Source organism: Dysidea avara, chromosome 2, assembly GCF_963678975.1.
Source record: "Dysidea avara chromosome 2, odDysAvar1.4, whole genome shotgun sequence".
In the NCBI taxonomy this organism is placed as follows: domain Eukaryota; kingdom Metazoa; phylum Porifera; class Demospongiae; order Dictyoceratida; family Dysideidae; genus Dysidea; species Dysidea avara.
This window is the reverse complement of record NC_089273.1, coordinates 51,511,196-51,538,302: the sequence shown is the minus strand read 5'-3', so window position 1 is coordinate 51,538,302 and position 27,107 is coordinate 51,511,196. Positions and strand designations below refer to the sequence as shown.

Below are 27,107 nucleotides of genomic sequence, written 5' to 3'. Positions count from 1 at the left end.
TTGAGACTCTAATAGAACAAACAGTAACATGCGATAAAATATCTGCAGTATTACTAATTGTTGCTGGAAAGGCAAGTAGCAATTCAGATAGAACAGTCACATATCTGAAGCAATATTAGCTAGCTTCTTGCTAAATGTGGTAAGAGCAAGTGCAGATCGAAATACTCTAATAGAACAGCCACTTTAAGGTAACATTGTAGCTTCGCACTAGGTCATGTTCAATTAACAAAGATTAATGCTGAGAAAAATATTTAATTCTTGAGCAAACTGTGGAGCATAATAGGTGAAGAAAATATCACTGGAAAGAAAAATAGGTGAACAAAAAGCAAAATAGACTCATCCCTACTTCAAGGTACTATAGAGTTTGGGATAAAAACACCCATAAGGTTGATCAAGTTTAGAAATGTTGTTGATAAAGCTGAAACATAACCAAGCACAAATAACTCACGTTTGCTTCATGGCACAGAAACAAAGTAAAGACATCCTTCTCTCCATGAAGAGGTGAAGCCCATTGCTATGTTAGACATTTCTATTTGAGTCTTCCTTCATTGTTCACTGAAGCGAGATTAAAGCATGCATGAAAATATTTATGTAGGTAACATTTGTTTTTTACCCAATGTATTTCAATGGCATTTTTTCTCAAAAACAGAATTATGCAAACATGTCAGGTTTTCACTCATATATAACTGTAGCATGTTAAAATGGCGATTAACATGCAAGAGGTTACATTGTTACAGTAATAATCCCAAGTTGTATTTCTCACTAAAACAGATTAACACTCCCTAATAGAACAGAAAAAAGTCTTCCACACATTCAATTGGAATGTTTTAATTCCTTTGTGGTACTTGTCCTCTCCTTACAGCAAGTTATGGTCAACTAGACAATATGGAATCTGAGAATAGTCAAATTTTCAATGGTGCCTTCCCTCTACTGCCCATTAAAGAGGCATTTGTTTATCCTGAAGTTAGTGATGCTGGACTTAAGGAGAAACGTTTAAAGCCTCCACAGAAGGTGAAGGAGATACTGAAAGGAATTTCCCTCTATTTTAACCCTGGACAACTTGTTGCTATAATGGGACCATCAGGTACAGGTTTTGTGCATAGAATACATAAGAAAGCAATGATGATTATGTTGGCATAATTTCTAGAATAATGGGAATGTGTGGTATTATGTTGGTGTAAAGTTTTAACAGTAATAAAGTCTATGATTTGCACAATGTCTTAAAGACTTAAATGTACTCTAAAGAGTAGTCAAGAATTTGATGGAATAGTCACGTTACTACCAGGTACACTGTAAAAACGTAGCAATCAGCTGCTAAAAGAAAAGGAGACCAATGATCACTAAGACATCAATGTAAATAAATATTGTGACCGGGCCTGCAAAAACATGGCATGTGGGCACATAAAATTTGCCTTGTTTTTCTAACTTTCGTAACTTTTATGTCATCATACTATGGCCATGCAATTTCCAATACTTATTACACATTCAATTAGCAATATAACAACAAGTTTTAGACTACAACAAGTTTGATACTGAAATTTGATTGGCTGAAAACATGGTCTCTAAATCTCGTAGAGCCACGGTCATGTCCAATAGAGACCACGCTCTGAGGCGATACGAAACACGATAATTACGCGCCTGTAACATTGGCAACGCATGGGCATTTAAATGGCTAGTAACAGCCGTACTGAATTAGAGGGAGGTGTAATGGGCTTGTTTGTACTAATCAACACTACATTACTTGCTTACAAGCAGCTGTCGAGGCACAACAACAGCAACAATGAGTTGTAGTCCACTCGCTGAGTCCAGTACTTCGATACATAGCACGCGCCTGTAACATTGGCAACGCATGGGCGTTTAAACGGGTAGCAACAGCCACGCTGTTGTCCCGCCATGTAGGGGGGTGTAGAGGGCTTTTTTCTAGTAATTAGCCATACATTTCCTATTTACAAGCAGCTGTCAACTCAAGGTACAATAACGAGTTGTAATCTAAAAAAGTTAGACGTCAAGAACCACTGGGTTCTACGGGATTTAGAAAACCCTCAGGCCCTTAGTAGCGCCCTCGCTGTGCTCAGGCGCTACAGCCCAGGGCCTTCAAGTTTTCTAAATCCCGTAGAACCCTGGTTCTTGACGTCTAACTATTATACAGAATGCAAATGTTCTATTTCATTGCTGAGATATGATCTGTTGTGTGACAGGTGTAGTTTGTGCCCACATGCCCTATTTTTGCAGACCCAGTCACATAGAGCAATTATTGACCAAAGATGGTAATTAAAAACCTAGTGCTCAATTTTATGAGCACAACAGCATCATCTCCATACATGCATGATTGTGTTTTGAGTCAACCAACTGTCCATGTATCACATGACAGGAGAAGTTAGCTTCCTTGTGTACCTCGCTGTACACATTCAGCTGTGAAGTGTGGTATAATCTCCTATGGTGCAAAAAGGTTTACCAGCACCAGATGGGTAGTGTATAATTGTCACAGTTTAACATAGGTAGGCCAACCATGTAGTGATACCACGGTGATATTTTATCTGTACACTATTTGTGTGTATTGCATTTTGCAAGGCTTAATATGTGCAAGTGTTACTCTGTAGTTCAAATTGATTCTTTATTTTATATTCACTCTCGGTATTTAATATGCACTTGTAAGCAGTGTTTCTTCACAGGCTCTGGCAAGACTACATTTCTGGATCTGCTTACAGGTCGGAGGAAGTATGGCAACATCAAAGTGAGTGCATTCTTTTACATCCCTGTACAAACCTTGACCATATCTTTGGGACCTACTTGACATGGTCATTACAATTGGTCTTGTTAGTGGGTTCATGAAGTATACTTTAGATGTTTGGGACCTACTTGATAAGGCCACTGTAATGAGGTGGTCTTATTAATGAGGTCATGAAGTACACCTTAGCAATGTCTGGGACCTACTTGACATGGTCATTATAATGAGGTTATAAAGCACACTTTAGCTACGAATGTTTGGGACCTACTGTACTTTATAATGAGTAGGTCTTAGGTGTATGTGTGTAAATAAGTTGGCCAGTTAGCTTCGCTGTACCTCATGCAACTATGAAACAAAATCAACCTACCTATATACTGCTGTATGCATAGCTGTAGCAATAGGGGGTTTTAGAGGGGGCTTATATAGCCTCTCCACCTCTGAAGATTGATATACTCTAATAGAGCAGTCATTTACTAACTAATAAAAAAGCGAACGTGTTATGAAATTAAATCTCAAAAAGCTAATGAGAAAAGCTAATCAAAAATTTCCTGTCAGGGCATACCTCCAGACTCCTCCAGAAAATGTGTGTTCCGCATACTGAGTGAGTTTTACAGATTGTACAAATTGTATCAACCAGTCACCACCCTGCATAGCACCCTCAATTTAAATTTTATTGCTATGCCTCTGGTATGTATTGTGTATATGCATACATGTGTATACCCACTTATATGGATACCTTTCCCTACAGGGCAGCATATTTATTAATGGACACAGACTGGATGATATTAGAGACTGGTATATAGCCAATACTGGTTATGTACTACAACTAGCAATGCCTTATTATGAGGAACTGACTGTGAGGGAGAACCTGACACTAGCTGCCCAGATGAGACTATCCTTCTCTATGAGAGAAAAGTTTGAACGAACTGAACAAGTCATGAATGGGGTAGGTGATCAAGACACACGGTAGGGTATCTAGCTGCCCAAGAAAGCTGACTCATCACACCTTTGTATTATCAAGTAACAGGAAAAACAAGAGCCACTATGGTAGTTTTACATTTATGCAGCTCAGCCCTCATTCAAGGCAAGCCTTATACCAATTGTAAGCGAAATCACCCAAGCTATTCTCAAGATATGAACAACCCAGATTTTACCTTCGTTTTGCACACTTTACAAAGGTAGTTTTAAGTCAATATTAAAGATCGATATTATGGGGCATTATTATTACTTTGAGCATAAAGCAATGTAACAGTGTATAATAATATTATTATTGGCAAAGCATTAGCATTTTGGTACTGGACAATAAAGCTATGAACAGCTGACATCTATTTTGTTATAATTTGTCACCATATTTGATAACACAGATAATCATTAAAATACATATTCCTATTATGCTGAAAACAATTAAACATTTCATATTGTGATTCAATTAGATCATCTAATAATTATGGTATTCCATTTTGCTTCTTGCAAACGGTGTGCGGTTACAGCTCCACTGGTATAAAATGCACTAAACTGTGTGTTTTTGTTATTCCATTGTTAGCTATAGCATGATTTAGCAAAGTTCTAACATCAAAAAATGTCTGGCTGTATGCTTCTGGTATTCACTTAATATCTCCTCCAGACTGGTCTACAAGAACTAGCTGATATTGTAGTTGGTGGTACAGTTGGTCCAGGACTAAGTGGTGGACAGAAGAAGAGGTTGACTATAGCTCTACAATTGTTGAGACTACCAAGTGTCATCTTCCTTGATGAACCTACCTCAGGTACACATCACCTAACACATTGATAATGTTACATGTTTTGTATAGGTCTGGACTCTGCTTCATCATATGAACTACTAACCTACATGAACAAATTGGCTGAATCACAACGAACTGTCATCATGACCATCCATCAACCTCGTATGGAGATCTTCCACATGTTCACCAGATTAATAATGTTGTGTGAAGGACAGGTGTGGAGTGTAGTGAAAGTGTAGTGTTGCTGTGTATATAAAGTATACCGTATAACGGGAATGGTTCGTGGAAGAAAACATTCGCGAATAATTTACTATTTCCTCATTCGCAAGAAAACGTTAGCGACATAAAGTTGGGTGCGCACCCACAACGAATTTATTTTTTTTCCTTTTTCCATGGATAGCTAGGGAACGCTCGACTATATGGCTGACTCTGACATGTTGCGTACTACGCATACTAGTAGCCATGCATGATCGCTGTTTCGCTGGAGAAGTAGCCGTTCACGATAATGAGCGCGGACGATAGGTACATGTACGCCTACATCCGGGGGGCCGCACTAAAACCAAGGTTAAGACTAGTCTGGCGCCGCCCGCCCCTTCGCAAAAAGTAAGGGTCTAGTGAAATACAAATACCTAATCATTTCAAAAGGAATTCAATTAGACAGCGTACGTATTGTTTTATTGTAAAGAATGATCATAACACACGTACATACTGAAAACTACAACATACTACTACTTATTACCTAACTATATACTTATTACTACCTATACGTACTTAACTTAACCAATGTCAAAGTCAGGTAATTCGTCCTCAGCAGAGGGATAAAATCTCCTCCATTATCATTCACAATGTCCTGGTATTAGTTGTCCTTAGCTATCTCACCAACAGCAGCGGCCACCCCAGCCTGAGAAGAAGCAGAAGATATGACAGCAGATTGAGTGGTACTCCTGACGGAGAGATCAAAATAGGCAGGACGACCAAGATGAAAGTCAGGGTGGTATATGTCGCCAGGACGAGATCGGTCAGATGGAATGCCTTGCTCCCTCAGAACACCAGGGTGATCTTGGAGCAAGGCATGGTGTACAACAGACACTAAAGCATTATGACGCTGGATCCTCAAGGGACCATGAGAGCACCCCAGCAGACGATCACCAAACTGGTCAATGACAGATAGACAAGTACAGAGTGGTAAAGAAGGGAACAAAGGAATGCCAAGCCACAAACGTAAAGCTATAGTAAAATCGTGAGGAGGAATAGCTAGACCCAAAGCAGGCTGTGGAAGTGCTTTAAGCCAACCACTGCTGGTGCCAGAAGAATGTGATAAAGCACACAGACGTGCTTGATCACGAATGGTGGAACTGCTTACAAGCTGTTTAAAAAGTGAATCATCTAAAATGGCTTGAAGGTCAGTTTGAGAGGAGTTTTGCAACACAGAAACAGACATACCTTTGAAGAAAGCGAGGGAACAATCCTCCCCGGGAAATGGCATAAAAACATCAAAAGTTTCCACTAAATAAGGCAATAAAATACGGGAAGAATTACAGGACCCCACAAATGCAGGAGCAGCAGAACGCTCAGATTCACATAGGCCCAAGCCTCCTAACCTAAATGGCAAGGTGTCTTGTGTCCAACTACTGTCAGAAATTCCACAACACAAGATTCTACTAAGGCATTCTCGCAACCTAAGGTCAAAATGTGAGGGAAAGGAACCCAAAGAGGAAGATGGCACACAATGTAAAAGGTGAGTGACCTTGCAAACGCTAAGACAGCTCCTAAGCAGATGCAACTCTACTTGAGGGTCCTCAAGGTCAACCAATTTATCCTGAATTGCAACTATTTTATCAAATTGAACAGATAAAAAGGCATCGTAAAACTGTGGAGGTCCCCAAATAGGAGATCCAAGAAGCTCCAAACTACTGTTCTTGGGGTTGATACGCTTGATGGCAGGATGAAAGTTAGGAAAAGAACTGTCACCAGAAGGCCAGTATAGTTCACACTTGGATAGATTGATGTAAAGACCAAAACTGGGACCCGACTCAGTAAAATGTGAAAGTAATGTGTGAAGACAAGATCTAGTACCTATAAATGTGCCATCATCTAAATACCACAGGTTAAGAAGACATGTTTCACTAAAAGAGATGGAACAAAGAAATTGCACCAACACCAAAGAAAAAAGTAAGGGACCAAGAGGATCTCCCTGTTGGACACCTGTGGAAGCAAGAATACGCCTGTGGCCAAACCTCAGCTCAGCAGGTTGACTGTAGCACCAATACACCCAGGGGGGAAATCTCTGGAAACTCTTTACACACACCATTGCGTACGTATTGTTTGTTACGTCAGATGATTGCACTTCAATTCGAACAAAAGCATTGTGTTGCCAAGGCAATTTCTGTGTGAACATCATTGGCATGCACTAATTGGCTAGCGCCAAATCTGGGCGCTAGAAATGATTTAGTATCTGTATTTCACCAGACCCTTACTTTATGCGAAGGGGCGGGCGGCGCCAGACTAGGTTAAGACATGCCATTCCGGCACAGAGAATCGCTGGGCTACCATTATATTTGCTCCTTTTAGTAGCACTGATTGGACCGTTTGAATCTCTGTTCGAATCACACGCCACGGTCCTGCGCCTCACTGGCTATACCGTCACGCATGCAGTTTAGCGAGTAGCAAGTAGCTACCCGCTTATGCAATCGTTACATGAATGCTACATCAACTGACCCATGAGAAAAACTTTTTTAATTGTAGGAAAAATTTAGCAAGAAAACATTCGCAAATGCACTTAAAATCGCGAAATACGCGAATGTTTTCTTCTGCGAGTCATTCCCGTTATACACATAGGTAGCAGACCCCCCTCAGAATGAAAATTATACTTCTTGGAGTAGGGCTGAAAACCATAAAAAAGACTGATCTAGTCTTATAGAATGTACAAATACCCTAATAGAGCAGTCAAAGAGCTTCATAAAAATTATGTTCCTAAATGTATGAAAAAGAATTGCATACAGCAGGAATTGAACCACTGACCTCTCACATTAAGAGTTGATATCCTACCACTATACCAAGTGTTTCCAGGTGTCTAAAGGCTGTTTGTACTGCTCATAAATACTGTATGCCCTGTAGTCAACAGCTAAAAACTTTGTCCAAAGGGTTTGTCTACAAATAGCATTTAAAAAATACTTTTGATTAAAGAAGTTGGTGCTTTAGTTGAAATGCAATTGTACCTATACATTACTTCTGGTGAACTTTGAGATATCATAAAAGCTATTGTAAGGGGCTACAGCTTCTGGGCCCCCTGCTGCCAGAGATTCTATACTCTGGTCAGCCCTCCTCACATTAACTACTTTCACTGCCACTAAACAGTATGAACATGCTACATTATATTATGTGTGGTTGGTGTTTTGAGACACACTAGGCTCTTGTACAGTATGTTTTATAATGTACTTTGTGTTAGTATGTGCTTAGTGTGTACACAGCTCATGGGCTGGTAGTAGAGTACTGTATTACTGTCTTCACCTCTCTATTTACCTCAAGAATTTGACATGGTGTGTATCATTACAGGTAGCCTACCACGGTAGTCCTTTGAAGGCTTATGAAGTATTCATAACGGCATTGAACACTCAGTTTTTTAAAAAGGGACTTGTACTGCCTCAATTGGAGGACCAGAATCCTGCAGGTAAATGAACATGGATTATGTATAATACTGTAGCTATAGAGCCAGACTTAACTTTTTTTTGTAGTTATATATAATAACCACATATGTTGATAATTTTATTTGTTCTGCTTGTAGATGTTATTATGGACATGTTGGGTAACAGCCAGTGGAGGGAGGCCATTTTACAATACTACGAAAATTCTGGTGATCCAAAGGCTGTGTTTGAAGTGATAAAGATGTCACAGGAGAAGAAGGAGGAGACAACTGATAGAGGAAATGATGGCTTCAATTACATGTTGTTCGGAAAGAAGAGGTGTGCGTGTGTGTGTATGTGGGATACAACTTTGAGTATTTGTAGAATGTGTTTGTGCAATAAAGCTTTCACACTTTTTGCAAACTGAGCACAACACTAAAGGTTTTGTTTGGATTGGATAAAGTGTGTCTATTGACCCTTAATAAAACCCTTTCACTGCTAACGTTTCTGGGGGACCATACAATCTGCTGTAAAGTATTATATAGACATTATAATTATAAAGATATAGCACATCATTGATATACGTAACTATTATGTGACCCGGTCTGGTCTTATAGCTTTTCCACATTGTCGAGTTTGACTTATCATAACTCCTCATAATTTCAACCTATCATCTTCATATTACACCAAGCCACAGTGCTATGTTAGGGGTGTAAGGGGAACAAATTTCAAGGTGATACCACATCCACAAGTCAAGTTACAGGTTGCCAAGTACATGCAATTGGAAAGGCTATAAGACCCCTTTTTGCAAACCGGGTCACATACATGTATATACAATATAATTTGTAAGCATGCAAATGACAAACTCTTGTTTATGTCATTACCAGTTCACTGCAACCGAATATGTTGGGAACAGGAGAACAGTTTATCGGTTGTCATTTGTACACTTGTATGCAGCCAGTTACACTTTGATTGTGATTCGTCAGATAACTTGGTATTACTTTGTGCCATCACATTTCAGGGTATTGGAAAATCAGGGATCAGGATTTACTCGTATGGCAACACTGGAGACCAGAGCTGCATTGAGAACCACTATACCACAACTAGCCTATCTTCCTGTGATCTTCTTAGGTTATGGATTTCTACTTGGTTAGTTGTGTATGTTCATTTGTAATGTAGTATATTAGTTTGTATAATTATGTGACTGCAAAAAGGGGTCTTATAGCTTTTGTATTGCATATATACTCAGTAAACCCATAACTTAACTTATTAATAATTAATAAGATAACCACTTGAAATTTGGTCACAATGTACTCACTATTATTACTTGGTGTAATTTTAAGGTGATAAATTTAAAACATGAGATCAGTCAAACATGAAAACTTTGAGACCCTTACTGAGAAAGGATCATAATTAATTATAATGTTTTAAAGTGACAGGGAAAAGAAAAGCAGTGTTTAAAGTTTTGGGAATTGGTCCCTGTAAGTGAATTTTGGTAACAGTTTAAACTGAAAGGTGCTGAAATACAGCTGGATTTTTTTGTTAGACTATAAAATGGTAAGAACCTCCCCTTAGGTGGAGAGGCTCTAGCCACTTTACAGTATGCTACACTCAGTAACAAGCCCATCAGATAACCTTTTACCATATTCTAGGTCAATAATTTAATTCTCTATCATACACTAAGTTCTGTTGTTTATAACACTGCACACATTGTCTTCATCTTCCCCAATAGGTACAGTATATATTCAGACCACAACAGCTTTACTGATAGTATCAGGATTTTGTGTGTACTCAGTGGCTAGTGCTCTCTTCATGTTCCCCATCATGCACAAGTACTACTCCCAGGCTCTCACTGTAAGACATTGGGAATTACATATATGTACAGTACATGTATAGTATATGTATTGCAGATGTATACTAGAATTTGCATGCATAATACTGCAGAGATGTGTTGTGTAGAGATTCAGTAGATGTACTATATGCTGGGATATACTGTTTTACATAATTATGTGGAATTTAAAAAGTGATGTCATTCTACTACACAGGACTGGTATGCTAATGAACTTATGCATGCAAAATGGTCGTTTTGGGGCCAGACTTTCAGTAGCCATATCTTACCAACTCTGCATTTCAAATTTGTGAGATATAATTATTAACAGCTTCCTTTATAGTTATTTAAACTTTTTTAATTAAGTACTCAATACAAACATTGCCTATTAGTGATGTCACCAGAGATGTAATAAACCTAATTGTCTATGAATACTGTACTACATTTGTTATCACACTCTTTCTGTACAGCTGTACCAGTTAGAACACAGTGACGGTATAGGACACTCTATTGATCTGGTCATTCAGGGATTTACTAGATTTGTATTTCTTGGACTAATACCAGTAATTCTCTGTGGTGGAATATTGTACCTTCTGGTGAGTGAATATGTGTGATTATATGCAGTTTTTATCCATTGTAAGCAAGGCAGGCATTGCTTTCTTATAATCCAGTTCACACACCTTTAACATCCTGCTTTTAGTAGCTGCTGCCATTGACATCATGTTGACAAGTATATACGTAGCAAGCTCCTTGTCATATTAAGTATAAGTGTCCCTCCATTGTGGATAAATACAGTCCTGTATGTGTGACTTAGTCTGGGAAAACTGGTATTATTACCCATTAAAAAGTATCAAGTAATGTTTGTTTTTAATTATTCAGTGTGATGTAGCTCACCAATGGTTAAAGCTATGTACGTGTACTAATTTTTCACATGTTTTACACCATTTGGCCGGAGGAGGGAAAAGAGGCTGTTTTAGAACTAAAAGGAAGGTGTTGGAATGAAGTTATGGTCCATTTAGGTCTTAAAACTGGCTAAAATGAAAAAAAAAATATTTACAGCACCGGTCTTTATTCAATACCACGCAGCTGTACAGCCACATGTAACTATCCCGACATTGGCCAAATGTCCATTAGGGCCCCAGACTGCTTGTATGGATCAGCACTGGGCTTGGGAACAGCAAGCAAAGCAGACCACTCAAGTCGTGCTGATTTTTATTGTGAAATTTGATAGTTTGTATAGCTTTGTGTTTTTGGTGAAAAATCAAGTCATGGGCAATATGATCAGCTTTCCCAAACCCAGTCACATAATATATATGTGTGTATAATACAACATAACATACACAGATAATATATATATATATATTATTACCATTGATATCCCCACTACAGGTGATAATGGTGTCATCATACAGTTTGGAGGTTTACCTTAAAGTGTTAGTTGTCAACATGGCTCTCAACCAGACATGGATTGCTCTACTGATGTTTATACTCTGTGCATTCCCCAGTGTAGCATTCCGCCTGTCACCTGTAATTAGTTCAGTGGCTGGTTTTACCAGTGGCTTCTTTATACCTCGTGATTCCATGCCTCCTTGGTGAGTTGTGCTGCTTATTCACAACAATTATAATGACAAAAATGTGACTGAATGTTAGTATCTACTTTGTTTTTATCCATACTCAAACTTGGCAGGCACTTGAGTCCAAATGAAGGACAGGGGATGGTGTTATAAATCAAGGTCACACACCCTGTTCACAGATACTGTAACAATGTAGCTTGATGTTGTTTCTTCTTCGTGTTACTACTGTACACTTAACAAACTATTAGAGTTGCCAGCAAGCCAATCAACAATAAGCTACATAGAACAAGTGTGTAGTGCATTAGAAATTTTTGGTTAAACAGTACTGACCAAGCTGGTGTTACTGCAACTTTGGTTTGCTAGTGAGTGCTACAGAATACTGTACAAATCAATATCTTTCATGCTATAACAGTAACATAGCAACAGTAATATAGCAACAGTACATACATTGTTCCATGCTTCTGGTAGACTACCTAATGTTTTGTTGATTTGCTCTACTGGTATGTTAAGGCCAAGTGTCCAACAAAAGCAAATCATTATTATTAACGTGGTGTGTGGGTCCTGGAATTGTATCTTAACCAAGGTTACACTGTGCAAGCCAACCTTTTGGACCTGACTACTTCAGTCAATTTACATTACAGTTTATTGTGAACTGTGCCATGCTGTACAGAGAAGTAGTGTGAACTTTGTATCCATGTAACTGTATTAGATGCCACATTTGTACATCAGTAGCACTCAGACACTAATATTATCATTTTAATTGACTACTATTTCCTTTACTTGTGTACAGGTATCGATGGTTATTCTTTATTAACCCTAACTACTATGGTTTCTCATCATCTGCTTATCTACTGTTGAAGGAGTTTGACTCAAATTGTGCAGGTAATGAACTGGAATGTTACGTCTCTACTGGTGACTACACATTGACTCAGTTCAATTTCAATGAGACTAACCCTGTTCTACATGTGATGGTGAGTGCGAACTTGTATAATATACAGTGGAAGTCAAAAGTAGGGACCATTCAGACCGCTGAAATCAGGACACCAGAGCACCTTGATGATCAGGACACTTGTTCATGTTTTTATTTGTATTAGTATACTGAAGGTTTTGGAATTTCTAATATTCATAAAATATGCCCCTCTCCTACTAATTTTTGCACAAAATCTGATGCAGTTGATAAACTGACTACAGAATGTCTACTACAATATTTTGTTTCAGCACAGATATTATTAATTTCATTATAATATGTATGATTTGTTATCACTACAGATATTGCTGGCAATGACAGTTGCTTACCTCTTACTAGCAGTGATAGCAATGTGGATTAGACACGCTGACTTTGGTCCAGCACTTCGACGAGTTAAATCCATGTTCTTTAGGTAAGACATTAGAAAAGGAAATAAAATGAAGTATTGATTGTTTTATACATTCCAAAAGTAAGTGTCCCTTACACGGTCATATGTATATAATAGTAGTGACCATGACTAACATCTCTAATACTTTAATCTTTAGAATTTAGCTACTACTAGCCTGTCACAACAGACGGTGTATGTGATAATTGGTTGAGTAATCGGATGTGTAATTCATTCTCCTCTTTACTACATAATTGTGACTCAATTGTGGAAATCACTCATATGAGCACATTTGACACATAAAATATTTAATAATAAAATCCCAAACTTTATAGTGCAAATCTACTTGTTGATGGTTTTAAGCCATTCTCAATATTTTAAATTACAGGAAAAGTCTGGAAATATTTTCGAAACTGTGCACTGCTCTTATTAGTAACCCACTAAACATGAAATTTCACATGTGTCCATGTGGGTGATTTTCCAAAATTCAGTCACAATTCAACTTCTGACTACCCCACTAATAAAACGTGCCCTCTAGTGTTATGACCCTTATCAAGTTAATTGTCTAATTCTAAGCATATCAAGTGGAATTTGAGTATCTTCTATTTATACATGTGTGACTATTGTGTGTATGCAGTGAGTTGCTAATCATTTGTTTTAGCAACTTTCAATCTTGTAATCATAACTGTTATGATTACATACATGCATACATACATACTTAATAGTTATGGCATAGCCACTAGGGATTTGCCTGATATGTATGCCTATGCCCGAGGGTGCGGGAATATATATCAGGCAAATCTGGCTATGGTATACAGGTAGGTAATATATGCAACTTGGGTATGCTCACCTAATAGGTGAAGAGACAAACCTACAGTCACCACATTACTTTTATACAAAGGTATCTAGATATTGATTGTGGGTTTCAATTTGGGCTGTGGTATTCACAAAAAAGAAATGATCGTGGGTTTTGCTGGTTTTAGTGCTAGCCAAGTAATCCAGTTAAGGATGCCTGAAATAGTTTAAACTGCTAAAAGTAAGTGCTGAAGAGTATAAGTTATTGACCTTGAGAAAGTCTAAGCCATCTTGTCACATGGTTGAAATGTGCTGTATAGAAAACCATCCCCAACATTGTGCAAACAATTATTTAGTGGTGAGTAGTAGCTGATGATGATTCATTCAATTAATTCTCCTTGAAAAGATTGCTTGGCCAGTTAAGCCTATATGTTAAACTCAAACCCATAATAAAAAGTTTTAATTAGCTCAATAATATATAAATAATCTAAGGGAACTGATGATTTGTAGCTGCCTTAGCATCAAAGGCATTTGTGGTAAGGGTTATATCATGATATCACCCGAACCACAGGGCGATATCTATACTGTGGTCAGGGAAATATTTGAAATATGCCCTGTGGTTTCCTTTGATCTGAGGTGTAAAAGTGGTATACACACTTGGAACATGGAGTAATTTTCTGTTTGTGTTTTCATAGCACACCAGGTAAATTGTCAGATTTTGAGCAGTTTTCACAATCCCATTCTCATGTTGAAATGAACCCATTTGATGATGATAGTGAAAACCCAAGAAATGACATTCCAATGACTGAATTTGAAGAATCAATGAGTGACTCTGATGAGTTTTTAAGTGACAATGAAGGTTATGATGAACTTTACTTTGAGAGCCCTCATGACATTGAGTCACGAATAACCAAAACTCCATTAGATACAGTAGAAGAAGAAGCTGGTATTGATCCTAATAGAATTAGTTCTGGTAGCATTAAGAAACAGAATAGATCAACTTTGCCAACTCTAGAAGAGGAAGAAAAGCCTGAAGAACCACTTGTCACCAGCAATACAGATTTGAATGAATCACATGCTCGGTTGGATAGAATGTTAGATCCATCTACTCCACCATCCTTTGTAAAGCATGACAAAGATCAAGAAAGTACTCAGAAGCAGATAAGTTCCAGCAGTATACCAGAAACTGGTGATACTTCTAAAGTTAATCGATTGGTGAAAGGAAGATCATCAATAGAAATGTTTCATTCAGCTGCTACAGCAAGTAAAGCTGAGCATAAAATAAAGAGAAGACACACCAAACATGATTTCAATTCTGGTGCTCGAAAACCCAAAGATATACGTCATATGTCACGTTTCAAGAGTAAATTTCTCAATGACAATGAAGTTCATGTCATTTGGAAGCCAGACACATCTAATGTCACAACTGCTAGTGAAAAAACACAGAGAAAGACTAGTACTTCTACCATGTTGTCAGCGACTGATCCTGCCAATGCTACTTCATGGGACCAACAAGAAATAAATGCAGTGAGTGGGTCAACATCTCCACCTAAGGCATCGGATGATTTGTGGCTGAGGCAAAAACAGCTACAGGAGCGTGTTAATATCGCTCGAGAAGTTGCTAAAAATCAGTACAACACATTGGTTCAACCAGCAGTTTCTCAGGATGAAAAACGACGCATCCTACAATTAGCTTCAAAATATGTCTCTTATCAAATCAGTAAGAAGCCTAAACGTTTAGATGATGTAGTGTTACATGCTATGGGAAGTGCAGCTGACTCTACCAAACAATCTTCGCTAGAAGATTCAGATGAGCCATTGAGTCCAAAACAAAAATGGCGAAAAGCTGTTTTGTTATCAGCCCACAATAGAAAAGTAAACAAGTCATCAATGACCTCCAAAGCCAGTAGTCAATCTAAAGTACGACCTGTTAGTATTCATAGAATTGGTCAAAGAATGAGCAGGAATAGCAAAAAACCATTTTTAGGTTCAGTACCTCAGTCAAAATCTGATCATAACTTAACTGGATTGTCAAAGAGTTCCCCACCTAATAAAAAAGGTGTATTAAAGAGTCGGGCTACCTATGCCACAATGAACACCGGAGCACTGTTAGAAGATGTTGATGAAGATGAGCATGAATCAGATAAGCAGTCTTCTGTTGAGAATAAGGGTTACAAATCCAAAACTGATATGAATTCTACATCAGCTATGGTTACTGGTGAGAAGAAAGACCAATTTGATTCTAAGGAAGTAGCTACTAAGCCAACAGAATCAAATCGCTACCTTTACAGTGACTCCAATACTCTGGAATTCCTCTACTAACTATATTGTGCCTATATCCCCCTCAGTGATGTATTATCTGTGCTGTTATCTACCATAGCTATAGATAACTGAATTGTGAAGTGGTCATTAGCAGCTAGTGGTCTATTAGTGAACCCAGTGTTTTATTGTTTGGTGTAGTGTTACCATATTGTTCATCACATGTCTTGTGTTGTGTTTTCTATACTGATATTTTTATAATGTTAGTGTGCAAATCTTGAAAATTTTTGACTTACAAGCGTACATTGTGCAATGAAAGTAGTATGTTCCCCTCCTCTCATTCCCAACCACCTATGCCTGCGTTTCACTGCATTGTTTATATAGTTTAACTAAAATACAGCTTCTCTCTGCACTTATTAATAGCTTAGTACCATAAAGAGCTAAGAGTGGAAAGGAGGATGCTGTATCAACCATGAGCTGCTGATCACAAAAACATTGATGTCATGATATTAATTTTGTCTTGGATGCCATTGAACTGTATGTTAACATATGTCACTAATATGGAGAAGAACAAAATAGTTTAAATTCATTACTAGGAATGTAATGAATATCTGGTATGTACGTAGTTGTGATTAGGCTCATCCATTTTATTTTTACCATGTCACAATGTTTAACTGCCTAATGTTCAATGTTAATTGTGACCAGATTTGCGAAAAGGTACCTTTTCCACACATTTTACATACCAGCAAACAAAATGATATACCACATCACTCCTTATGCTGATTAACTTGCTGTTACTATCAAAATGTAGCCAGATACTGTAGCAACACTCATGGAAAATTCTAGGCAATTATATGCCATGATCAAAAATTTATGAAGAATCAAAGTTCAAAAAATGGGTCAAATTTTGTGTGTGAAAAAGGTACCTTTTCGCAAATCCGGTCACAATTATGTTTTGTGCAGTGATGTAATAGAAGTGTAACAAATCAGTAGGTCAAATAATTAATGGCTACCTCCATTACTGAGTTACTGACTATTCTATTAGAGTATTTGTATTGCACTCTACAACTAGTATAAAACCATGAAAGTCACCTTGTTTTGCACAGAGGTGACAATTTTTGTCTTACCTTCCTGAAATATTATGTACTAAGTACCATACCTGTAAAAATTGGACATGTGGGCACAAAGTACACTCCTTCACATAACAGTTTATATCTCTGTGCTGGGATGGAATATCTGCCTTTTGTAACTTGTGCTATAAAGCCAATTGCATAAACCATCCATTTACATAAGCCATCCAAGTTGACAAGTGACAACTTTGATGACTGATAATGTCAAATTGGAAAAGGCTATTGACTTGAAATTGTGAGCACCAACATAGCTTAGTGGATTGGAAGTGTTTCAGGTTTTTTGTGCACTGAGTTATGATCTTTCAAGTTCTTACAGTTGGATTTGTCACACGTGTGGAAAACCCCTTTTCACAATTTCGGTCACAACTGATTTGTGGCCATAACATGAAATAAAAAGTTATGAGTCAGCCTAAGTTTGGAAAAGTAGGCAAAATCTATGTCTCCACATGTCCTGCTTTCAGAGACCCTATCACAAATAAAGGTCTTGCTGGATAAACAACTTGAATTGCTTTTAATTTGAGAAACAGAGTACTATTGATGGTGGACATTTAATTTCACTGAAACGTGTACAATTTTAACTAGTTGATAGTTAAAAGCAATCGAGCAACTGTTTAAATGTGTTTCTAGCAGAAAATTGATTAATTAGGTTGATTTGTGCAGTAACTTAGTAAAAATACTGTCAAAAAATTATCTGACTGCTCTATTAGAGTTGCCAACTATGTTGTTAGGGTATGTCGACCTTCATTAAATTTTGTGACGTGCATTTTACAAACAAAGGCTTATAGCATTATTATTTTACCTATTATGCTAGCATTACACTGTACAAATGAGTCTGACTTAGTAACCGTCACTACTTTTTGTGGTAATGAGGGTCACTGATTGCAAAATTGGTCAGTGACAGTCACTGGGATTACCACAAAATCCATGTGATGCTGCACACCACATGCCACCAAAATCAATGTTTAACTATTTTGCAATGCTTGTGCTTTAGTATAGTCTATAGACATTATGTAATATTTGAACATTCAATAAAATTTTCAGTTCAGTTAACTAATTTTTCAGTTGAGGTAGTTAATTATTCGTAAAAGTTTTAATTTTTAGAGAGCTTATAGATCTTAAACTACCAGCATTTGTGCTTTCAACATTGAATTTTCATAAACATTTACAAACTTCAGTTGAACTTACCACCAAATTCAATCCCAGAAAGCTTATTTTCAAACTTTCCTATGTGAGCATAATAGCCTAGACATTAAACTACAATACAACTAATTCTGTTGCCTATAACTCAGCATATAGCTACTATATAGTTAGCATTCATACTTGCAGTGTTACTTAGTCAAACTGCCACAAATTCAATCTCCGAATGTAAACTTTCCTTACATGGGGAGCAGCCTAGACCTAAATTGCTATACTAGTTCTGTTTTCTAGCTCAGTAATTATATACATAGCTACTATTAGCATTTGCACTTTCAGTGCTAAACTATCAAAATAATTCATTCAAAAATTTCCAACAAATTTAATATCAGGATGTTAATTTTTCAAAATTTTTTGAGGAGGGGAGGGGCATAGCCACAGACCCCTTATATATTCATGCTTCACATTTCGCAGAGTGTGTTTTGCACACTGTGCATGGAGTCACTTCTATCCATGTGTCCCCCTTAGCAAAATCCTCCAAACCTGTATTACGACGGAAACATGCAACAAGTAACAACATCCTACTGGTAAATATACATACATTAATTTTACTCATAGAGAACTATTGGATATTTGTAGATCACATGTCAGCTACATAATTATTATAAGCAAGTTACTGCCGTACTGCACATCATTTGACGGCAGAAGCAACAGAAAGGGCAGAACAAACAAGTTTAAATAATGACAGTGTCACAGCTAGGAATGCTACCCTTAAAACAAAATACACAATTTCAACTGTTTCAATTTGAATTTTTAATAGATTATGCAATACAGTACATCAAGCACAAATATTATACCACAAGTGTACAGTATGTGTAAGTGAAAAGTAGAATACCAGCATATGATGTAGACAAGTAAAGTGGGTAAGAGTGACATGTTAGGGAGCTCATGTATGACTAAAATACCAATGAAATGTGATAATAAATGTACTAAGAATTAGATTAATAATCACTAGCTATTACTTTTGTTTTGTTTGATGTAGAATTACATCAAGTGCCAGCACTCTGTCAAGTACCAGCACTCTGTCAAATGTCCACTAATGTATTTAGGAAACCTATCATTAAGCAATTGTTGTTGACCCTGTGATTGCCATAGCTAGCTTTATTGACATCAGTATTACAATATCATAATACAGCTTCATGTGTATTAACTGGCGACTGCAACATAATCATGACATTCTTTACCAAAATGGATTTTCCTTTTAAAAACATTCCATCTGTCTACTATAGTTTTATAAAGATGGGTTTTTCTTTTGTGAGATTTTAGTATCACTTTATTCTATCCAATATCAATTGTACCTACATACATACAGATATACCATAGTACTCTTACCCACCCTACATATCTGTAATACATCTTTACCAGTCACAATCCTGTATACCTAAAATAGTGTATTTGTATATTGTGCAAGATTCAGTGTATTGATAATCTATTCTCATTGTAAACCTAATGTGGTAAAATCAAGCGTGGAAACTACTGTACAATTAATATTATGTTAACTTTTAAAAACTTGTATAATACCTGGATGTGACAGTAGTACTATGGTATGTATGTGGTGCAATAGGTAGTAGATAGAGACTAAAACTACACAAAAGAAATGTCATCTTTAAAAAGCTATTGGCTATAGCAGACATAGGTAATGTGTTTACATGGAAAATCCATTTTGGTTAAGAATATCATGTTACTGAATGTTATGTGATATGCATATTCTAACACAGATGTCAGCTAATAACAACCTCAAGATCAATAACAATTTTAGTGACAATTTTACAATTCTTTGTAAACACATTAGCAGACACGATTGACAGTGCTCTGCAGAGTGCTGGCACTTAATGTAATTCTACATCAAACAAAATAAAAGTAATAGTGATTTATAATCTAATTCTTAGTAAATGTATTAGCTATCACATTTCAGTGTAGTTTTACATTTTGTATGTTGTCTCATATACTGGAGCTGCCTATCATGTCAGTCTTGCCCACTTCGGCTTGTCTACATCATATAGTTTTCATATACACATTTGTGATATGTATGCTTGATGTAATGTAATTCATAATCTATTAAAAATTCCTGGGTTCACCATAAAAGAGAACAGCATGAAACTGCTGAGAATGTATTTGCATAATGTAAGAGTCTAAAGTAAAGTTTATTACATCCCAAGTGCGTGGGAGTATCAAAGCACCGCGCTGGGTTATAACTACCATACAGCTAGACAGAGCGGCGCTGCTACTGTACGATATATTAGTTATCACCCTGTTGCGGAGCCACTCAGCCAGTCTCTTTCGTGACATCATAATAACCGCGAATGGCATTGTTTACCAATGGAACAAAGAGCCAAATAAGGAAATATTGATACAAAACACACCAATACAGCACTTAAAACTAGCTAAATCTTACAAGAAAACTGTTAATCCTTTACACAATAACACTACAAGTTACCAATACGATAGTTTAACAAATGTCAAGAATAGTCCGTGACGATTTTCGCTCCAGCAATCACTCACAACGGTCACTATGGTGAAGAACTAACTTCCTCTAGCTTCACCGTTCTATCTCAGACTATGGTAGCCACTTGTTGGTCTTCTGCTTCTTCTCAGGCTGGGGTGGCCGCTGCTATTGGTGAGATAGCTAAGGACAACCAATACCAGGACATTGTGAATGATAATGGAGGAGATTTTATCCCTCTTGTATGTGAGACCTTTGGTGTTTGGTCACCATATACCCTATCAATTTTAGGATCCATAGCTGACAGAACAACTGTTAGAAACGGTTTACCTCGAAAGTTTGCTAGGCGCCAACTTCTCCAGCAACTGTCTGTGGCTTTGTGGAGGTACAATGCGAAAATGATACTCCGCCAGTATTCGCTCACTGCTGGGGACGAATTTCCTGACTTTGACATTGGTTAAGTTAAGTACGTAGGTAGTAATAAGTAGTATAGTTAGGTAATTATTTATTATTATTATTAAAGCTGTACAGTGGCCTGCACTGAAGGTCTGACAGCAACATGTGCTGCAGCCTTTGGATTAACCTAACCTAACACACTGGAACTGGAGACTTAAAGATTACATGCATGGCCTAGCTAACAATAAGGTGAAACAGAAAAGGGTCAAAGAAAGGAAAAAAATCTCTATCTTCTACCCCAGGATTCGAAATAAGTAGTAGTATGGTGTAGTTTTCAGTATGTACGTGTGTTATGTCCCATATTCCCTTCCAGTTGGGTAGACTTGTTGGTCTTTATTTTTCTCTTGCACACCACGCGACACCACCATACCAACTTCTGACGAAGGCTAATCGTACCTGGAACCGCTGCTTCATAACACCGCCCTTCGCTACAGTTTGTAGGCAGTATGTAAGGTCTCTCTTGTAGCTACGAAGTAGAATCTCCACATAAATCGGACGAAATCTTGAGCACAGTGACAGGAACTCAAACCGAAACTTAATTTACTATCCGTAAACTTCTGCGCACTCCCGCGCACTGGGATATAAAATAGTTATATCCCGTATACTCGGATGATATCATTGTTATTACACGAGTCCGAGGCTCCGCCTCGGACTCGTGTAATAGCAATGATATCACCCTCGTACTGGGATATAAAACTATAACTTATATGCCAAACAGTACCCTGTATACATGCAGGTTAATATATTATACCACATATTAAAATTCTCTTTATTGTCTTAAAAGACAAGCATCCCAAAGTCAATACATCAAGCCTCTTTGCTAGGTGATCAAAAGCAGTTGAAATTTTGCACCGCTTTGTAATGTACTTCGTAATAGTAATCTTTAAATTATTATATTCAAATTAAGTCACTGCATGGGTTAAATTATGTTATCATAGTTTAATCTTAAATCGAATTCATGTTATAGGATATAAGGATTAAGTTATTAGACGTTTTAATTTCAGTTTGAGGAAACTACCGGACAACATATCAAATGTAACACTAAAACTAGTAACAGTGAAATGTGCTAATACATTTACTAAGAATATCTATTAGGTAAAATCACATTTTGAATTACATGAAGTGCCAGCACTTTGTCAAGTCCCAGCACTCCGAAAACTGTGTCTGCTAATGTATTTATAAAATTGTAATTAAGTAATTGTTATTGATCTTGAGAGTGTTAATAGTTTAGAATAGGCATAACACTTTTTTTTTTCAACCATAATAGATACTCCATGTAAACACATTACATCTCTCTGCCAAAGCCAATAACTTTTAAAAGATTTCTTTTGGTCTCTGTCCATTATTGTATCAACCTTGTAAATACACTATTATAGGTGTACAAGTGACTGGTAAAGATGTATTGCAGATATTTAGGGTGGGTAGGAGTACTATGGTATGTCTGTTATGTATATGTTGGTACAATAGATTATTCATGAATGGAGACTAAAACCACACAAAAGAATTGACATCTTTAAAATGTTATAGTTATATATTGGCTATAGCAGACAGCTGTAATGTTTTTACAAGGAAAATCCATTTTGGTAAAGAAGATTACGATGCGGTCACCAGCTAATATTAAAATGAAGCTGTATTAGATTGTTAGCTATGTGATAATTAATGTAACACTGATGTCAATAAAGCTATATGCAACCACATGATCAACAACAATTAACAGGTTTCACAATTCTTAGTAACTAGCTACATTAGTAGACATCATTTGACTGGCACTTAATAGAGTGTTGGCACTTAATGTATTTCTACATCAAACAATTCTATTTAATTAGATGCACCACATTCCTGGAAAAACGGCTCAGCTAAGCTATATAAGAAGCTAAGCAGCCAGTGTAGCTATAGCCATTTCAAAACCTGCTAAAGCAAATTATCCAAGCTTCTATTGGAATTCGTCTAGCCAGTGCTCCATTGCATAAGATGACCAACTTTACTCACATATGGTGCCTGTTGCTGCTGATCGTATCTGCAACTGTTGCAGAGGTAAGCTCTTCTTGCAAAATCATTTACTAGCTAGCTATGTGATTTTTCTCCTGTATATAGCAATATATGTATGATCAGGTTGTTGCCAACTTTTCAATAGGTTAGGACTTAAAACTGAATTAAAAGTCTAGCTACAGCTTCTTAGTTAAGCCAGGAAAACTTGAATACTTGTTTCTCATCCACAAAAATTTGGATTTCCATGCAGGTGGGAGGTCATATTTCATTATTCATTATTAAAGAAACTTCCTTAAAGAAAATACTGTAATTCAAGCTGTCTGTTACTATAAAGGTTAGTTATAAAGCCTTTTAAGAACTAGTACTTACGTTTTACCACCGTTCACTGACATTTGCTGTGCTGTAAAATGACAGCCAGCCTTCTTAGCACTGATTAAAATACATGTGCACGTACAATAATGAAATTAGAGGAGGTGGGTTAAAAAGAGATGCGGGCGGGGATGAGAAATACTACTAATCAAGTTTGCCTTGCCTTATGTCTGGTACCTGGCTATACTGAGCTATGGATCTTAGGGTATAAAAAAATTCAAATGCTGGAATGCCGGCTGCCTACAGCTATAGTTAGACTAGCTACTTATTATATCTAGCTACATAAAGTATGCGAGATGCACGGGCGTAATTAGAGGGGTTTCCTGAACATAATTATTCAGAGACATTTAGGGCTTAAACGGAACCTAAGCAAATCTCAGTAAAAATTGAGCCAATTCTGCTACTCAGTGGCTGGGGCTATGCCTCTGTGTGTGCTGGTGTGTGTGTGTTCAGTTGTGTGTATGTGTGTGCATGTGTGTTCCGTTGTGTGTGTGCGTGAACATTCGACATGTATGTATGTATGTATGTATGTATGTATGTATGTATGTATGTATGTATGTATGTATGTATGTATGTATGTATGTATGTATGTATGTATGTATGTATGTATGTATGTATGTATGTATGTATGTATGTATGTATGTATGTATGTGTGTATATATGTATACAGAGTAAGGCTGAAACGAATAGTACGGATATTTGTTATTTGTTTGTTAAGAAATATTCGTTGTTCGTTAAATATTCGTTAATCGGATAATGTACACATTATAACCTTGAAAACATTTTTACAACTGAAAACTGTCATTTTAAAATATAATTTTTCATATGCATCTTAATAATACATGTAAAGGACTTTTCTTTTTTAACATTTAAAGTTTTAGTAGTAATCAAAGTGATTTTGTCCTGTTCAAGCACCTAATTATACAGAACATTCTTAAAGAATAATTCGTTAATTCATTCGTTAATTTGAGGAATATTCGAATACCTAAAATTTAATATTTGTTTCACTCCTAATGCAGAGGTATGTACATATTTATGTAATGGTATGAATGTATACAATAGCTATTGAAGTCAGCTATACTACTTGCATACAGTATACCGTAACGTAGTTCAATGGCTTATTCTCCTAAGGTTGTTTCCAGATTTGGTATAATAGCAAGTGCAGGGATCTGGGCACATACATACACATGCACATACATACATACATACATACATACATACATACATACATACATACATACATACATACATACATACATACATACATACATACATACATACATACATACATACATACATACATACATACATACATACATACATACATACATACATACATACATACATACATACATACATACATACATACATACATACATACATACATACATACATACATACATACATACATACATACATACATACATACATACATACATACATACATACATACATACATACATACATACATACATACATACATACATACATACATACATACATACATACATACATACATACATACATACATACATACATACATACATACATACATACATACATACATACATACATACATACATACATACATACATACATACATACATACATACATACATACATACATACATACATACATACATACATACATACATACATACATACATACATACATACATACATACATACATACATACATACATACATACATACATACATACATACATACATACATACATACATACATACATACATACATACATACATACATACATACATACATACATACATACATACATACATACATACATACATACATACATACATACATACATACATACATACATACATACATACATACATACATACATACATACATACATACATACATACATACATACATACATACATACATACATACATACATACATACATACATACATACATACATACATACATACATACATACATACATACATACATACATACATACATACATACATACATACATACATACATACATACATACATACATACATACATACATACATACATACATACATACATACATACATACATACATACATACATACACACACACATACATACACACACATACATATATAATACAGACACACAGACACAGACACACAGACACACAGACACAGACACAGACACACACAGACACAGACACACACACACAGACACAGACACAGACACACACAGAGACACACACACACACACACACACACACACACACACACATGCATACACAGTCATAATAATAATATTATATACTTGTATATCTTTGCTGTTTCCAGTTATATAAATAACTATGATCAAATGTGTGTGTCTTTCTAACAGAAACTGCTGTTTTCGCCTAAGTACTTGTCCACACAAGGTGGCATGTCAAAGGATTGTGAAATATCAGCTGATGATTCAATTGAGTGTGATCACTCTAGAAGATATCAACGTTTGCTTAGTGTGCCACTTGGAGCCTTCCTTTACCATGTGGTTGCAGACATCACTATTGGTGTCAACCCCAAATATGGTAATACTACAGATAGTGATTTTTGGATAGTTCTATCTGATGGGTCTCAAGCTATTGGATTCTTTGTTCTTGATCGATATAATTATAAGGGTTATGAGCCATGTGTCCATGCCCAAGGCACTCCTGGTGCATCATTTACCAACCGAAAAGTAATGCACTATGGGCCATTGATCGAAACATCCAATCCCTATCCTCAGACATACAATTTCCTTATCAGCACTCACCAACAAGCAGGAACCTGCCAGACTGCCACAGCAGTGGAGGGAGCCTATACTACTGCAGGACTTTATAGTACTACTTTAACATTGGGCAAACCTATTACATTGGATATCTACAGTGATGATGAAGCTGGAGAAAAGTACAACTTTAGGTACATTGCTGTAGACATTCATGTTGGAATATAGTGAGTGTTCATCTTTTCATCGGACTGAATTTGGGACTCTTGACCTTGGCATAATTATTGTAGTAAAGTAGTGACATATTTAGCAGTGCAGTGACTCTAATTCATTAGTTGTTTAGCAGCAATGTAGCATTAATTTTGTATTTGTATGCATGTTTCAGGGAGTATAAATATGCATTGTACCTTGTACAATTCTTTTCATATCCATGATAGCCATATTAATACAACTTTGTAATGGCATTCTTGATTGTTCTTTGATCCACACTGAGTTGCATTAGAATAATTATGCAATTAAGCTTTAACATAATATTATTGTCAATGCATGAAGCTTCATTTTATGAATTCATTGTGTAAGTTCTTTAGTGCTTTAGTGCTACAGTAACAAGTATTGAGTGATCACTTCCAGATTTGACTGATCACTATATTGATCACTTGGATAAAACATACATACACACCACATTACGAAGGTCATAGTCCTGGCCCTGTAGCTGTATATTCATCTTTTTGTTAGTTGTTAGTTATCACTGTGTGCATGAGTGTCAGTTTCTGATGCTCAAATTGTTCACCTTTTCTATTAGCATTTTCTTGTGAGTATTATGTAATAGTTATACCATGGCCACGAAGGATTTGCCTGACATATATGCCCAAGCCCTCGGGCCTGCGTCCCTCTGGAT

The 27,107-nt window shown here is 36.6% G+C and overlaps 2 protein-coding genes and 1 long non-coding RNA gene across 3 annotated transcripts in view; 2 read left to right on the top strand and 1 right to left on the bottom strand.

The window, feature by feature from the left end:
- The window catches only part of LOC136247604 (uncharacterized), a 41,826-nt gene extending 25,641 nt beyond the window's left edge, over window positions 1–16,185 (top strand). Inside the window, exons 5-18 of the mRNA XM_066039367.1 lie at window positions 863–1,084; window positions 2,673–2,734; window positions 3,477–3,674; window positions 4,353–4,494; window positions 4,540–4,685; window positions 8,026–8,140; window positions 8,255–8,432; window positions 9,115–9,242; window positions 9,826–9,947; window positions 10,392–10,517; window positions 11,311–11,513; window positions 12,286–12,466; window positions 12,765–12,874; window positions 14,338–16,185. Coding sequence (XP_065895439.1) covers window positions 863–1,084; window positions 2,673–2,734; window positions 3,477–3,674; window positions 4,353–4,494; window positions 4,540–4,685; window positions 8,026–8,140; window positions 8,255–8,432; window positions 9,115–9,242; window positions 9,826–9,947; window positions 10,392–10,517; window positions 11,311–11,513; window positions 12,286–12,466; window positions 12,765–12,874; window positions 14,338–15,964 — 3,560 coding nt within the window. The 3' untranslated portion in view covers window positions 15,965–16,185. The remainder of the gene's footprint in view (window positions 1–862; window positions 1,085–2,672; window positions 2,735–3,476; window positions 3,675–4,352; window positions 4,495–4,539; window positions 4,686–8,025; window positions 8,141–8,254; window positions 8,433–9,114; window positions 9,243–9,825; window positions 9,948–10,391; window positions 10,518–11,310; window positions 11,514–12,285; window positions 12,467–12,764; window positions 12,875–14,337) is intronic.
- Window positions 16,186–20,547: 4,362 nt separating this feature from the next.
- Window positions 20,548–21,724, bottom strand: LOC136246262 (uncharacterized). The gene is made up of 2 exons (XR_010696342.1): window positions 20,999–21,724; window positions 20,548–20,946 (listed from the first exon to the last, which is right to left on the bottom strand). It is a non-coding gene; the product is annotated as an uncharacterized lncRNA (long non-coding RNA).
- A 1,255-nt stretch (window positions 21,725–22,979) lies between these two features.
- On the top strand, window positions 22,980–26,684 carry LOC136246261 (uncharacterized). Its single transcript, XM_066037677.1, has 2 exons — window positions 22,980–23,158; window positions 25,847–26,684. Exons 1-2 carry the CDS (start codon window positions 23,096–23,098, stop codon window positions 26,435–26,437), a joined length of 654 nt encoding a protein of 217 aa, XP_065893749.1. The 5' UTR covers window positions 22,980–23,095; the 3' UTR covers window positions 26,438–26,684.
- Window positions 26,685–27,107: the final 423 nt, after the last annotated feature.

What these genes read in the sequence shown, in the direction of transcription:
- LOC136246261 (XM_066037677.1), top strand. Translation starts at nt 23,096, where the DNA reads ATGACCAACTTTACTCACATATGGTGCCTGTTGCTGCTGATCGTATCT. An exon ending in TATCTGCAACTGTTGCAGAG is followed by an intron (nt 23,159 to 25,846) that starts GTAAGCTCTTCT and finishes TCTTTCTAACAG; the next exon opens with AAACTGCTGTTTTCGCCTAA.